This window comes from Narcine bancroftii, chromosome 12 (genome assembly GCF_036971445.1).
Source record: "Narcine bancroftii isolate sNarBan1 chromosome 12, sNarBan1.hap1, whole genome shotgun sequence".
Lineage (NCBI taxonomy): Eukaryota > Metazoa > Chordata > Chondrichthyes > Torpediniformes > Narcinidae > Narcine > Narcine bancroftii.
In genome coordinates, this window is record NC_091480.1 from 28867265 (window position 1) to 28881138 (window position 13874).

Here is a 13874-nt window from a genome sequence, read left to right on the forward strand (position 1 = left end):
ATTGTAGTTTACACAAAAATGCTGGAGAAACTCAGCAAGTCACTCAACAAATTTAAAGATACATAACCAACATTTCAGGCCTGAGACCTTCATCAAGGTAAGAGTGAAAAATGCAGGCAGACACCTGAATAAAATTGAGGGGCAGGGGGAGAAGCATTGGTCCACAGATAAGAGGACATAAGTGGATATGGGTGGGAGGGCACGAGAAAAAATCTGAGAAGTTATGGGGAGGGGGCATAGCTCTCTCAAAGGAGAGAAGGGGGTTGAGAACTTGGGGAAAGGAGACAATGCTAGGAATGGAGGAAGACATGGAAATGGCTTAACAGAAACTGGAGAAGTCTATGTTAGTGCTATCCAGTTGGAGAGAATCGAAATGGAATATTAAACTTGGTGGCCTTGGTATAGCAGTACATATTGACGCAGGAATGAGTCATGGAATTGAAATGGTTGGCCACTGTGAGATCACCTCCATTGCTGTGGACAGAGCGAAGGTGCTCAATGAAAGTATCTCCCAGTCTGCATTCAGTTTCTGATGTGGAGAAGGCCACAATGGGAGCACCAGATGAACTCTATAGGTTCACAGTGTTGTTTCACGGGGAAGGACTATTTGGTGCCCAGAATGGTGGTGAGAGAAAGGTGTGGGTACAAGGGTAGGTACCAAGGAGGTGATTAGTGGGAAGGGATGAGTGGATGAGGAAGTCACTGAGGGATCCATTCTTGCAAATATAGGATGGGAAGATGTTCCTGGTGAATTTGAGGGGCATAGATAAAGTTAATAGTTGTTAGCCTTTCTTCCCCCAGAGCAGGGGAATGTAAAACTAAAGGGCATAGATTTAAGTTGAGAGGGGAATTATTTAAAAGGGATCTGAGGGACCCCTTCATCGAGGGCGTGAAACAAGCTGCCAAAGGTTATAGTAGAAGCAGGGACAATTGTCGAAGGGACATTTGAACAGATAGCTCGATGGAAGGCTCAAACCTGAAACATTGGTTATGTATCTTTATCCTTGCTGAGTTTCTCCAGCATTGTGTTTTTATATTTAGACAGGCATATTAATAAGGAATTATTGAAATGATGTGGGCTGAATATTTGATCAACACTGACAAGATGGGGCCAAGAGCCTGTTTCGCTGCTGTAGAAGTCATCAAGTCTAAAAGGGAAATACAGGTTTCACCAAACCACAAAAAGTAAATTTGGAGTTTGGTCATACTGATTAAGAATATTAAAAGAACAGAACTCAATACCTACTATAACACTTATTTAGTGTCTCTGGAACATGCAACGAATTTAGTGACTGGAACATGCAAATAAGACTGCTTTGTGTTCTCCAGTCCACGTGGCATTTACAGAAAGAGCCATCATATTAGAAAACTTAGCAGTTATATGTAAAAGGCAGCAACAGGAAAAAAGTACACGAGCCCATGGAGTTTCTGCAATTCACTACTACCCTTCATTGATCATTATTTAGTCAGCCTAGTTGTATCAAAATAATAATGTGGTGGACAAATTTGTCCCAAATTAATGGGACATGATTATTACCTTTTACACTTAAATTATGGCATTTGGCTCAGCTATTTTATACTGTAGTCCATAATCAACATAATTTTGCTTCTTACCCCATTTATTTCTTGGAAGAGGCTGGCTATCAGTATAACAGTATCTGCAGACTTGTTCAACTAGTATAACACATAATGTTGTTCAAATTCACAAGCTTTGAAAGAGGACTGACAATTTCAATTTGTTTTTTAGTACAAGTCAAGGAATGTCTATCTTGAAAAAATTGATGGTTTTCGAGGCTATTACTATCGCTGGTTAAACTTTATGCCTGCAGTGGAAACACCACATCCGTGGGCAAAGTACAGAATTAAGACTGATGTTCCTGAAGAACTAAGTCGATCTTGAACCATGAAACTGGAGAACACCGCAGAAAATGAAAGATCAGTTATAAAATTCAACTTTGTCAATCTTTGGCCCTTTGTTTCCAAAGAATTTATTCACTGCTGCTGCTCCCTGTGTCTGAGGGAATAAAGTGTTTCAAGTAACTATGTGTCAAAGAAAATGACCAAACTCTCAGGATCAATGCTCTTGGCTTCCTAACACAAATTCCTATTTCTCACTATGATACTGGAAAGCTTCAAACCTCCAAAGAGAACATGGACTTGGTTGCAGCATGAGAATTCTGATGCATGCATGCTACCTTGATGTTAAGCATAATCTAGCTAAACTCATTCCCTAACAAATCCCTTCCCACTCCTTTTTGGAATAAGCCTCCAATGCTACCTTCACAGTACATAAAGATAAGTGGCCTAGAAGTTGGACATTAATTAGAGCAAAAGCAAATACACAAAAATATGGAACATGTTAAATAAGATTGAGGAGATAGAGTTAGATGGAATTATGATATAGTGATAATGGAAGCCATGTACAAGCAAAAAATTAAGTTTAATATAGCAGATTACAATTATAAATGGAAAAATTAGGAAAGAGGAAAAAGTCCAGATTTCTGTGGAAGAGTAAGAAATATGATGGGAGAAAGTAGTTTATCCCATCTGTTGTTTTCTGTTTTAAAGTAGCATCCTGAGGAGGCAGATCTATTCTGTTGGTCAGTATCAGTGTCCTGGCAAATTGAAAGATTATAGACCTGCTGGGCCAGTAGAATTTAGGCAAAGGGAAGAGATGGAAATTAAAGTGAACAAATAGGATGAAGAAATGAGTAGGATTGATAAGTATGAGTGGAAGTAGCATGAAAGTATTAATAATAAGCTAAAGTTAAAAGCTAATTGAATGCAGAAAGCAAGTGGCTTATAATGAGATGGATGGAAGCCATTCAAACATGCAAATCCATATCAGTTACACATTATTCAGTATGGTGTATCATGTATATATTCAATTTTTTTTGTGTAGTTCCAGCCACATCAGAATGGAATATCACATGGAAACCAATGTTATCTTGCTCGTCAGTTTACATTATGTTGATGTGAACAGATTCTAGATTGGATCGATGTCCCTGGCCTGTAAGGGCCTAGAAATAAAAGGACTTCTTTCAATACAAATACTGTAAAATCCCCAGTATCCAGCACCGATGGGGATTGTGCATTTGCAAATTTTCTGGTTGCTTAAGACACACTCTTACATGTCTAACTAATACACCTTATTAAGATAACAGTTTAAAAGACAGTGCAAGATGTAAAGTAATTTGAAAAATATATATTCTAGTCCTTGATTATGTAAAGTTCATTTTAATCAGGAAATTCCCCCAACTTACAAAATATAAAATTTGAACCCCGATTGCTAGCGCTGTAACAGCATTGCGTTAACAGTGCTGCCATTATAATTAAATCCCCTTCCCCAAGTTTACAGATAAAACCTTAATACAGCCTTCCCCCCTACTTATGACCATCTGTACATACGACTGTAATACTGTATAAATTTAAAACTGTACATCTAAATATAAAAATTATATGTGGTCGTGCATCTACCAGTGCTAATAGCTGCATATGTACAATAGTGACTGTCAGATGAGATCCTGGCATTGTGTACACCACAGCCTCTCTCTGGCCATTCAGTAAGCGCGCATTATGCCATGCTAACATCCGTCCGACTTGCATCCATTTCGAGATCCAACCGATCAGTCAGAACTGACATTGTTGGAGAATGGCTGCTTTACTTAATAACATATTAATAAAGACTTACTCGACAGGGATAGGAAGACATATTGGGAGAGTCATGGGAGCAGCACCAGTCAGCTCTTTATCCTGGCATCCCCATTTTTTTCAAATGCAACTTTATTCAAAAAGCTGCTGTGAGTGAAGCACAATCAGGACACTGCTGGTTGAATGTTTGCTCCCATCTTCAAGGGGCTGTGTGTTGCTTTGGAGAATGTTTTCTCTTACAATTTTAAACTTTCATTTAAATTTTTATTTCTTCTTATTTATTTCCTCCAATTTTTTTTGCTGGTTGCTTAAATTCCAGATACCGGGGATTTTACTGTAATACAAAACCTTGATAGGACTTCATTTGTTCTGCCAAAATTTAACGCAAAGATGCACATATCAAATCAGTATCCAGTTGACATAAGTGATCACATGGCATAAAAATAAACCACTAACAGAACTGGCAACCTTTCATTTTACTGCACATGGCATAACATTTAACTGACAATTCTAACAGTCCGTTTCAAGCAAAATCTATTTGTGTCCCAGAGATTATCTGGAAATTCTCAAGTACATAAATATTTTCAGAAGCTCCAGTAGGGATATGAAAAATTTTATTTCACAATAACTTTTAGTACAGTTTAATAAGCAGTTTCAAAAAGGATTATTGACAAACCCAGAGGACTCTCAATGACAGTTGGATAATATAGTTACATCTGCATTAGACGATATTATTCAACTAACCACACCAAAGTAATCAACTAATTAAAAAGCCTGAGGGCCAAATAATTTGTTGTTTTCAAACAAATTAGAGACAAATAAAATTGCTGCATTACACCAGATCAAATTGCACAAAAGGATGATTCAGCCTGGGAATCTTGCCATCTAACCAATTTGTGTATGATGTCAGATACATGTTCTGAATATTTAATTTTGTAAAAAAATGTTGTAATTTCCTGCATCCCATAAGGAATGTTGGTTAGAAAGTGAGCTACAGCATTTACAGTACATCTTACTTGGGTCCATTATTTTTGAACAGAAGCAAAATTGATGGCATGTAGACTAAAATGCACTACATCCAAAAATTGAAAAGAAAAATTAACCAGAGCAACCTCTGCATCCACAGTGTGTGCACTCAATAATCCTCCCCTGCAAAGGAAGAGTAATAAAAGATTTAGAGAGTTCAAAGTATAAAACAGTGATCACAGGTTGACTTTTTACATTTACCAGCTGGTATTCCCAAGGATTTATTCTTACAACCACAATCCTTTGAATTTGGCAACATCTAAAGACATAGAATCATTTCCACATACCCTAACCCTAACCCAACTCTGCCTTCTTACCACTTGTTTGAATTCCAGTCCCAAATAAATCTACGTTTCTCATGGTTAAAAAAAGATTTTGGGTCCATGCCACTAATTCCACCTCCATTCCAGAATGTTGAAGCTGTCATTAAGGTAACTCATTTTAAGGATTGTGCTAATACCATTAGTAAATGACTCAGTGAATTCATAACACCACAAATGCTCATAAGTGAATAACAGGTAATGAAGTGTGAACCACATTCAAATTTAAAAGTACAGCATGCATCACAGGAAAGTGCTTTGCACTCCAGAGTGCACTACCATACTATCCTTTCATTGCTACATGGTCTTTTGGTAGGGGGGAGTAGTGTATCCAACATGATTAGCTGTATATCAAGTGTTACAATTTTAACAACTTTTATTACATCCCAAATAAGCTTAAGCAAATGATTTACATTTGAAAACTAATTATTTTATGAGCAATTGAAAAACTGGATTAAATATCAACTTCTGAAAAGAATTTTAAAATCAGGAATGCTTTTTTTTAAAATAAACAAATTGATGTCAGACCAGACTGCCTCATATTAATAGATACCTCTTTGGAAAGTGAAAAGTTTTACTGCTGAGAACTTTAACGAAGATGGAAACTCACCACTTCAAGCTTGCTTTTGGGGACTCTGCAGATGCAGTTTGTTCCAAAATTGGTATCTCTGGTTTGAATACAACGGAGGCAGCACAAGTTTTCATAGCCTTGCTTCTTCCACTTAGCAATTAAATTCTTATCAGCATATCCCTCCCTTATGCAATAGTCATAAAGCTCTAGAAAAAAGGATTGTGATATTAAAATACCCGATACACCATTTATAAAACAGTCACATATTGCCCAAAAAAATCCTAAGGAGGCACATTAAGAATAAATGACAAGCAGGTTATATCCTTCTCAATAGGACAGCATTTATCAGCCCAGTCAAATGCCACTACACTTTGCAAGATGGTCAAAAATCTTTTTTTCTCACCAGTAGGTCACACCATTGAACACCATTGTAATTGCTGGAATAGAGACGATAATCATCAATTTCCTCTCTGGTTTGCTATAGTTTTATTATACCACATGGTCATTGAATCATTTGTTCCCCATAATGCACTAATAGGAGGGAAGAAAATAGGCTACCAATTCCAACACCCATGCACAAATGGAAGATCATAAGTAAATGTATTTGGATCAGAATTAGGGCCACATTAGGAAATGCATCTATTTTTAAAAAAATTAGATAATTAAACACAGCGATTGCCCAACTAAATCTGCTAGGCAAATAACTTGCAAAATAGTTCCTGTGTTTTGGTTTGTCCTGAGAATAATCTTTTAAACTACATGGACATTGTAAGTGAAGCTGTAAAAGTAAACAATAAATCATGGCCTTTGTTGACTTGTACCAAGTAAGATCTCAGGTGTCAATTGAATCTGACAGTTCAAAGAACAATTACTACACGTTTCCATGGAAAACACAGGTCTTGCAGCAGGATGAAACTAAGGGAGTACAAGTTCAGTGAATAATGAAAATTCACCCACAAAAATATCTGAGCTGCTGCCCAAATTGGGAGTGCCTATCATGGACAATTTAATCAACAGCATGCCAAAGATAAGATTGTGTAAAGAGTTAATATTAAAAGGTCAAATCCTGATGAATCTACTATGTAAAGCCACCCCACGAGACTCAGTGGCCCAACTAAATCCAATCCAGAATCGTGGCAGGTTACCAGAAAAACAGCCATCCTAAGTCTGTGCGGAACTCGGCTAGAGTGCAGAAGAAAAGATAAAATATGTAAACACCTTCATTCCGAGGACAATTCCATAATCTTAATCAACCAAAATTCCCACAATCACAGGTACCATACTGTTTGAAAACTGATGAATGAACCAGCTACTCCCGGTACAAAAAGTGAAATTTACTTAATACTGTATTTATCCAAACCACACACAAAATAGGTGAACTCTAACCCACTTAATTCCAGCATATTTTAAAATTCAACACCATGTTTGACTCACTCACCAATAATCCAGTTAGTCCCCTTGTTCATTAAGATCATTACAGGTTTATTGATCTCTCATTTGAACCAATATTCAATCAGTACTCACTATATATTGAAAATCACTATAGAAAGTAAACTCCACTTCGTACAAATAGTCTTAGACAACAAATGGTCACATCCCAACAATTTGTTTATTCAAAAATCTTGAGAAATCATTTTAAGGAAGACATGGTGAAAACGCATTTAGACTGGAATAAGTCATCAAAATAACAGGTGTGTTGTGTATTCGAGACTTTTAAGAAAAGAGATGCTATGCCAGAGCTGCCATTCTGTACAAGGCCAAATTTTTAAAATAATTTCAATGTATTTGTGTGGAAGTACATTTGAATGTATGTCGACTTTTCCAATAATGCAACCATTTATAATACTGATTTTGAAGAACATATGAAATAAATTCAATTGACGATTTTGCTTTAAGAGACAAACAATTTTACAAATAGACCACTGCTAATTCATAAATTTGATAGGAATTTATACAGATACAATTAGAAAATAGTTATAATGAAACAATGAAAAAGTGTAACATTCATACCTCTACTTATTGCCTTTCTCTTGTAGAATAGGTCAAATATGTAACGTGTTCGTTGGTGGTGGAGTCTGAAGATAGGCCATAGTGATTCTACCTTCCTCTTTCCTTCATGAGGCTCTGTCTCAGCTGAAATAAATGTTAAGTTAGTTTAGCAGAAAGTCAAGTTCCAAGACTGGACATTTATATAAACAAATAACTTTTTCATCGAAAACACAGATTTGTGTAATGCCTTCTTTGAGTCAATATCAAGGCCAAAGTGCTTTCAGCTAGTACAAATCTTACAGTGCAAATCAGGGACCAACAACCAGTCAGCATAGAGATTGCTGATACAAATTGGGTGGAGAAATCTCTTCTACCCATGTTGCTGGAATGTGAATGGTTCACATGCAAACTCAGGCTTTTTGATAGGAAAGGCCATAGCAGAATAATAACCATCTCTAAATGAGTGATCTGGATTAGTAATGCTGAAATATAAATTCAAATCTCATAAAGGGAGTTGGTGAAGCTGAATTTAAATATACTCTATGTGGTAACATCTAGGTAGTTCATGGAAACATATAGTAGGGCAAGGCACCCCTCATGTCAGAAATTCTATTGGCCATTGATCAATCCTCATGTTTTACCCTGTACCTTTTACGTTCCATTTTCAAACAATTTAAAGAATCAGCATTCATCATCTTGAAACAAGAAACATTCCTCAATTAATTCTCATTTGTCTTACACATCATTTTGAATCCAGAACTTCTGCCCATTAACTCTATTAAAAGCTGCAATCTTGAAAAGCTTTTTAAGATTACATCCTAACCTTCTCCATTTCAAAGTCTTGACAAAAGTCCCTGAAAAATATCTTGTTAAACCTTCTTTATAGACTCTTGTACTTTTCTTGTTCTCGCGAGACCCAACTTTCAATTAGAAAAGTCTATGCTTTCTACTTTGCATTTGTCTTCTGTACTTGGTGTAGGAATACACACAATTCATGTCGAACCACAGATGTATACAGCACAAAAAGAAGTCAAATTCATCCAAGCCAATCAAGTTGTCTACCTGGAGCTGGTCCCATTTGCTGCATTTGGTCCGTATCCCTCTAAACTGTTCCTATCCATGAACCTCTCGGAATGTATTTTGAACACTGTAATTATACCCACCTTTACCACTTTCTCTGGCAGCTCATTCCATCTACCCACTATCATGTATGAGGCACAGTTCTCCCCCAGGTCCTTGTTAAATCATTCCTCTTTCACTTTAAATCTAGACTTTCTACACCGGGTAAAAAAAAAAACCTGACAATCTATATCCCTGATGACTTAATACAAGGTCACCCCTTAGCCTCCTACACTCCAGCAGAAAAAAGCCAAGCCTACCCAGTCTCTCATTACAACCCAAGTTCTCCAGTCCTAGTAACTTCCTTGTGAATATTTTCAGCACCTTTCCCAGATTAATAATATCCTTCATTACTGAATTGCACATAATACTCCAAGTTTGGTTTCAGCAAATAAGAAAATTGTGCTAAAATTGGGATAACCAACAGAGTGGTACAAGTATAGGAGGAATTAACCCTAAAAATCCTTACCATAATTTGGCCATGTTACAAGGCTCAAATCCAGGCAAGGAAACTTCAACTGAACAGCACTAACTCTCTCAACTGATGATTCAGCACTCATCCTATTTGAACAGGACCAATTACCACCCGCACATAACCTGATGTACCAGCCATCCCAGCATACGTGATCAAAATAAGGCCTACTGTTCTTTCCCAAGACCACATTTTGACAAAATGGATCACCTGGTTGTGCTTCTCCTGCCTTCATACAGACAGAGCCTAAAAGAGAGGCGCAAGAGATCAGGATAGCCAGAAGGTGGTCAGGGGAGGCTGAAGAATGGTTACAGACTACATCGAGTCAGTGGATTGGGCAGTGTTCAAGAACTCATCTGAAGATATAAATGATTACATCAAGATTATTAAAGACAGCTGTGGATGAGTGTGTGCTCACCAAATTGTTCAGGGTGTTCGCTAACCAGAGGTCTAGGGTGATCAATGAAATTTGAATCTGCTGAGAACCAGATCATAGGCATTTAAATCCAGAGATCTATATAACATAAGGAGCAGATTTGATCTATAAAAAGCCATATTCCAGACAAAGTAGAGGTTCTAGAGAGAACAGAAACAGCAAAGGATACCTGACAACCGTGGCAGGGCCTAAATGACAGAACCTGCTACAAAACCAAATCAAGTGCAGTAGGAGACTCCCAAATCAACTCAATGCCTTTGAATCCTAATTTGACCACCAGAACAAGGAAAAGCCACTACACACCCCCATGTCCCCTGATGATCCTCTACTGTCAGTATCAGAGGATGAAGTGCAGACTGCCCTTTAGGAGAGTGATTCCAAGGAAAGCATCTGGTCTGGACGGAGTAACTAGCTGAGAACTGAAAACCTGTGTTGACCAACTTGCCGATGTATTCATGGATATCTTCATCATCTCACTCAAGCTCACACCAGCTGCATCATGCTCAGGAATGGGGGCACCAATACCTCTCAGCAAAGAGCCCTGCAAAAGCTAGTGTACACAGCCCAGTACATCACAGGCAAAACTCTCCCCACCATTAAGAAAATCTCCATGGAACGCTGCCTTTGGAGAAAAGCAGTAATTATCAAGGATCCACACCACCAAGAACACATTCTACCGCACTGCTCCCATCAGGAAAGAGATATAGGTGCCGCATAACTCGCACCACCAGGTTCAGGAACATTTGCTACCCTTCCACCTTAAGACTCAACAACAAACTCAAAGGACTCTTACTTCGCATATTATTTATTATTGAATATTTATTTTCTGTATTGAACAGTTTGCATTTTTTCTTCATTTACATCCTGTCTTTTGTATGCACATCTTTTCTCAACTCTAGTTTGTTTGCATTACTGACAAGTAGAAATTCTGCTTAGCCAAAAGGAAAAGAATTTCTAGGTTGTATGTAATGTCATGCATGTACTTTGACAATATATCTGAACTTTGTAAACACAGATTATAGCAAAGTTTCTGGGTGGCAGAGTTCAACATTTATTATCAAGTGATCAAACTCAAATTAACTGACAAATGAACAACATAATGATAAAAAATTTCATCCTCATCAATCAACCTGTCACAGATGAGATCAACCAGCAGCCAAAATAAGTCTTTGCATCAAGGAGAATGATCATGTTGTTTGACACTATCAACATGCTGAAAGGATGAACTCAGGAAAAAAATCTAGCAGCTCAGACTTGGGAATCAGTGAGATGCTTCGAGCCAGCAGTGAACACAATTTGGCAGCTGAAGCGAAAACAGAGGATCAGGCCTTTTCACACCACTGTGAACAAGTGGGAAAACTGGGCAATTTAACCGGTTACCTACCCGGGAATTGTAGAGTGAAAAGGTCAGACCAAGCAGGGCTGGTCAAAATCGACCAGGCTCTGAAACCTGAGTGGGGGGCACTCTTGGAGCTCGGCCAAGTTCACCCACCAATTCCCTACTGGCAGGGTAAAACAACAAATGACTTACTGGGAAGGCTTCATGACATCAGTGCCTGCATGCGTGCACCACAGATGACCTGCCTCTTCCTTGAGTATTAAATGACAATAAATATTCTATACTGAACACTCCAGTTTAGCTAAGCACGTATGATAAATCAGCAAGTACAGTAATCCATCTCATCACCCTAGACTATTCCAGGTCAATGAAGACTTTAAAAGCAGGAGTTATTCTCTTTGGTTCTCTTATCAGGTGCTTCCGTTTTGCATGTTACCACACTGTGGCCTTATGGTACTTATCCAAATAAATCTATTGACCAGTAAAATTATATACAATTAAATTCTGTTGTGTATTAGCAAACATTCCAGTCGCAAATAAAGGTGAACTGTGGCATTCCCACATTGTCCACAACTCGTTTATGTGTGCAAGATGAAACAAACGTTGAAATTTGAGAGGAGGCAGTGGAGAAAATGCAATTTATTTTGTTAACAAACGTTCTCATAACCTTCCACTGGATGTAAAAGTGAGCCGTCAACACATAGACATGGTTTCCTTCAAGCACGTTGGTGTTGAAGGTTTAATTTTACACCAGTAAATTAAATGGCTTTGCAAATTTCTGCAATCTCAGATACTGGAATCAGCAAGTTTTCAGTTAGCTCGGTGATTGTGCTCAATGCCCAATTATGAGTACATAATGTGTCACTTGTGACATCAATTTGTTGGGAGAAGAACTCCCCCCCCCCTTGAAATGCCTGGTTGCCAATTTCTCGGGTAAGGCAGGCTGCAGTGTGAAAGGCCCGGGAGGTGCAGCCTTCCTGCGAACTTTACCCAAGTCCTAGATTCGGCAAAGTACTGGTTTTCTCCTACTTTACTGTCTGACCTCAAGATTCCTTTTATTGTCACATAATATCTTTGGCTTGGCTTCGCGGACGAAGATTTATGGAGGGGGTAAAAAGTCCACGTCAGCTGCAGGCTCGTCACATAATATATTTAAACATATAATACTCCCAACATTTGTCTGCCTTAAGGCAAACAAAGAATTATCATGAGCATTGCCCAGCACCCCAATAGGAAAAAGAGAAGCAAAAGGGAGTCCTTTCAGAAGCCTCTTAAACTGCAGCTCCTGGGACGCGGGTGCGATTACTGGGGCAAAGATGCTGGAAGCACCTTTCAAATTGCATGGGGATGGAGCCGTCAAATCGCCAACCCGGTGATTTAAGGGGGACCCCACCCCCGCAATGACGCGATAATTGACGCATCACGCACTCACAGGAATTATCGGCAATAACCCTCAATTACCGCCCCGTCAATTGCCCTCCCGCGAAGCGACCTCTCCCCTTAGGCACCGCAACCACGACCTCTCTCTCTCTCTCTCCCCCCCCCCCCCCCCCCGCGCGGCAGTGACCTCTCTTCCCCTCGATCGTGGTCCCCCTCTGGAAGAAACTTCTCTCCCCCCCCCCCCCCACCCCAGCAGCAGCAGCAGCACCTCAGCCAGGGGTTTCCCCGTGACGCCAGCTCGCAAGCCTTAACATTACCAGGTTGGACATTTGCCCTCTTAAACCACCGGAGCAGGACGCCCAGTTAAGTTTTACTGGGTTCCCTGACCTTCTCCGAGGGAGGTCACGCACCCAGTTGGGTTCTGACCGGTTGGACCCTTTCAAATCGCCATGGACCTGGGTCGCTCACTCGCCACTTGCCCGGTGAACCCCATTTGACATGGCAGTTTGGAAGGGCTTATTGCCATTCAGTGGATTTGCCACCTCACACCATTGGCAACGCGAGCTGCGGACGGAAACCACTGATACAATCAGGAAGCCTTCGGGAGCCTGTCTCTTGCCCTCTCGAATCCCGTTCCCGACACCTGGTTCCCATGAGCCAGCTGCCCGCAATGTTGTGCGGGGGGGTCCTTCGACTGCCAGTCACTAGCCAGAGTGAGTCCCTCAACCGCCCGGCACGGTCACCTTCTCCGGAAGGTCCTTTCCCATGCTTCTCCCTCTCAACTTCGGGGAGGAGGTTCTCCCCTGTTCCTGGTGCCCTGCGCTGGGCCCTCAGACCCTGCCCGCTCCCAGCGGCATCGTCGCCATGTTTTCCTGCTGCTTTCAGTTTTATTGTTAAGATTTCAAAAGCAACAACGTATCGCTTTTGGTTCAACGATTTCCATCCTCCTCTCCTCCTCCTCTCCTCCTCTCCCCCTCCTCCCCTCCCCCCCCCCTCTCCTCCCCTCCCCCCTCCTCTCCTCCCCTCCCCCCTCCTCTCCTCCCCTCCCCCCTCCTCTCCTCCCCTCCCCCCTCCTCTCCTCCCCTCCCCCCTCCTCTCCTCCCCTCCCCCCTCCTCTCCTCCCCTCCCCCCTCCTCTCCTCCCCTCCCCCCTCCTCTCCTCCCCTCCCCCCTCCTCTCCTCCCCTCCCCCCTCCTCTCCTCCCCTCCCCCCTCCTCTCCTCCCCTCCCCCCTCCTCTCCTCCCCTCCCCTCCCCCCTCCTCTCCTCCCCTCCCCCCCGTCTAAAGAATGGTCTGGGGCCCCGCCTGCTCCGTTGAAAAGAGCCAGGCCCCGAGCCACGGCGGCCCCTCACCCACCTTCTCTCATCTTCTGATCCAGCTCGTCCAGGGTGGGCTCGATCAGCTCCCAGCCGTCGGGGGGAGGCTTCCGACTGCGCTTCACTTTCGGCATGGCTCCCGCTCGGACGCCGAGCAGCCGGGCGCGACCGCCGCTTGCAGCCTCGTCCGGGCACCGTCGCACGAAGAGCACGTCGCTCGCTCCTGCGGCACCAACCCAGCCCGCCCGCGCGCCCGT

The 13874-nt window shown here is 41.2% G+C and overlaps 3 protein-coding genes across 14 annotated transcripts in view; 2 read left to right on the plus strand and 1 right to left on the minus strand.

Moving 5' to 3' along the window:
- The window catches only part of ptcd1 (pentatricopeptide repeat domain 1), a 29152-nt gene extending 23630 nt beyond the window's left edge, over positions 1–5522 (plus strand). For all 5 annotated transcript variants that reach the window (XM_069905545.1, XM_069905546.1, XM_069905542.1 and 2 more), the window contains exon 9: positions 1748–5522. In XM_069905545.1, the coding sequence (XP_069761646.1) occupies positions 1748–1900 (153 nt within the window). In that variant the 3' untranslated portion in view covers positions 1901–5522. The remainder of the gene's footprint in view (positions 1–1747) is intronic.
- On the minus strand, positions 4249–13856 carry bud31 (BUD31 homolog). Its single transcript, XM_069905565.1, has 4 exons — positions 13658–13856; positions 7579–7701; positions 5608–5774; positions 4249–4800 (listed from the first exon to the last, which is right to left on the minus strand). Exons 1-4 carry the CDS (start codon positions 13749–13751, stop codon positions 4750–4752), a joined length of 435 nt encoding a protein of 144 aa, XP_069761666.1. The 5' UTR covers positions 13752–13856; the 3' UTR covers positions 4249–4749.
- LOC138746908 (uncharacterized) overlaps positions 11846–13874 on the plus strand; it is a 67989-nt gene continuing 65960 nt past the window's right edge. For 2 of the 8 annotated variants that reach the window (XM_069905548.1, XM_069905559.1), the window contains exon 1: positions 12377–13016. The gene's annotated coding sequence lies outside the window, so the exon portion shown is untranslated. Of the gene's footprint in view, positions 11935–12374; positions 13017–13874 lie in introns of those variants that run through there. The other 6 variants (XM_069905553.1, XM_069905550.1, XM_069905556.1 and 3 more) reach the window with 6 other exon arrangements.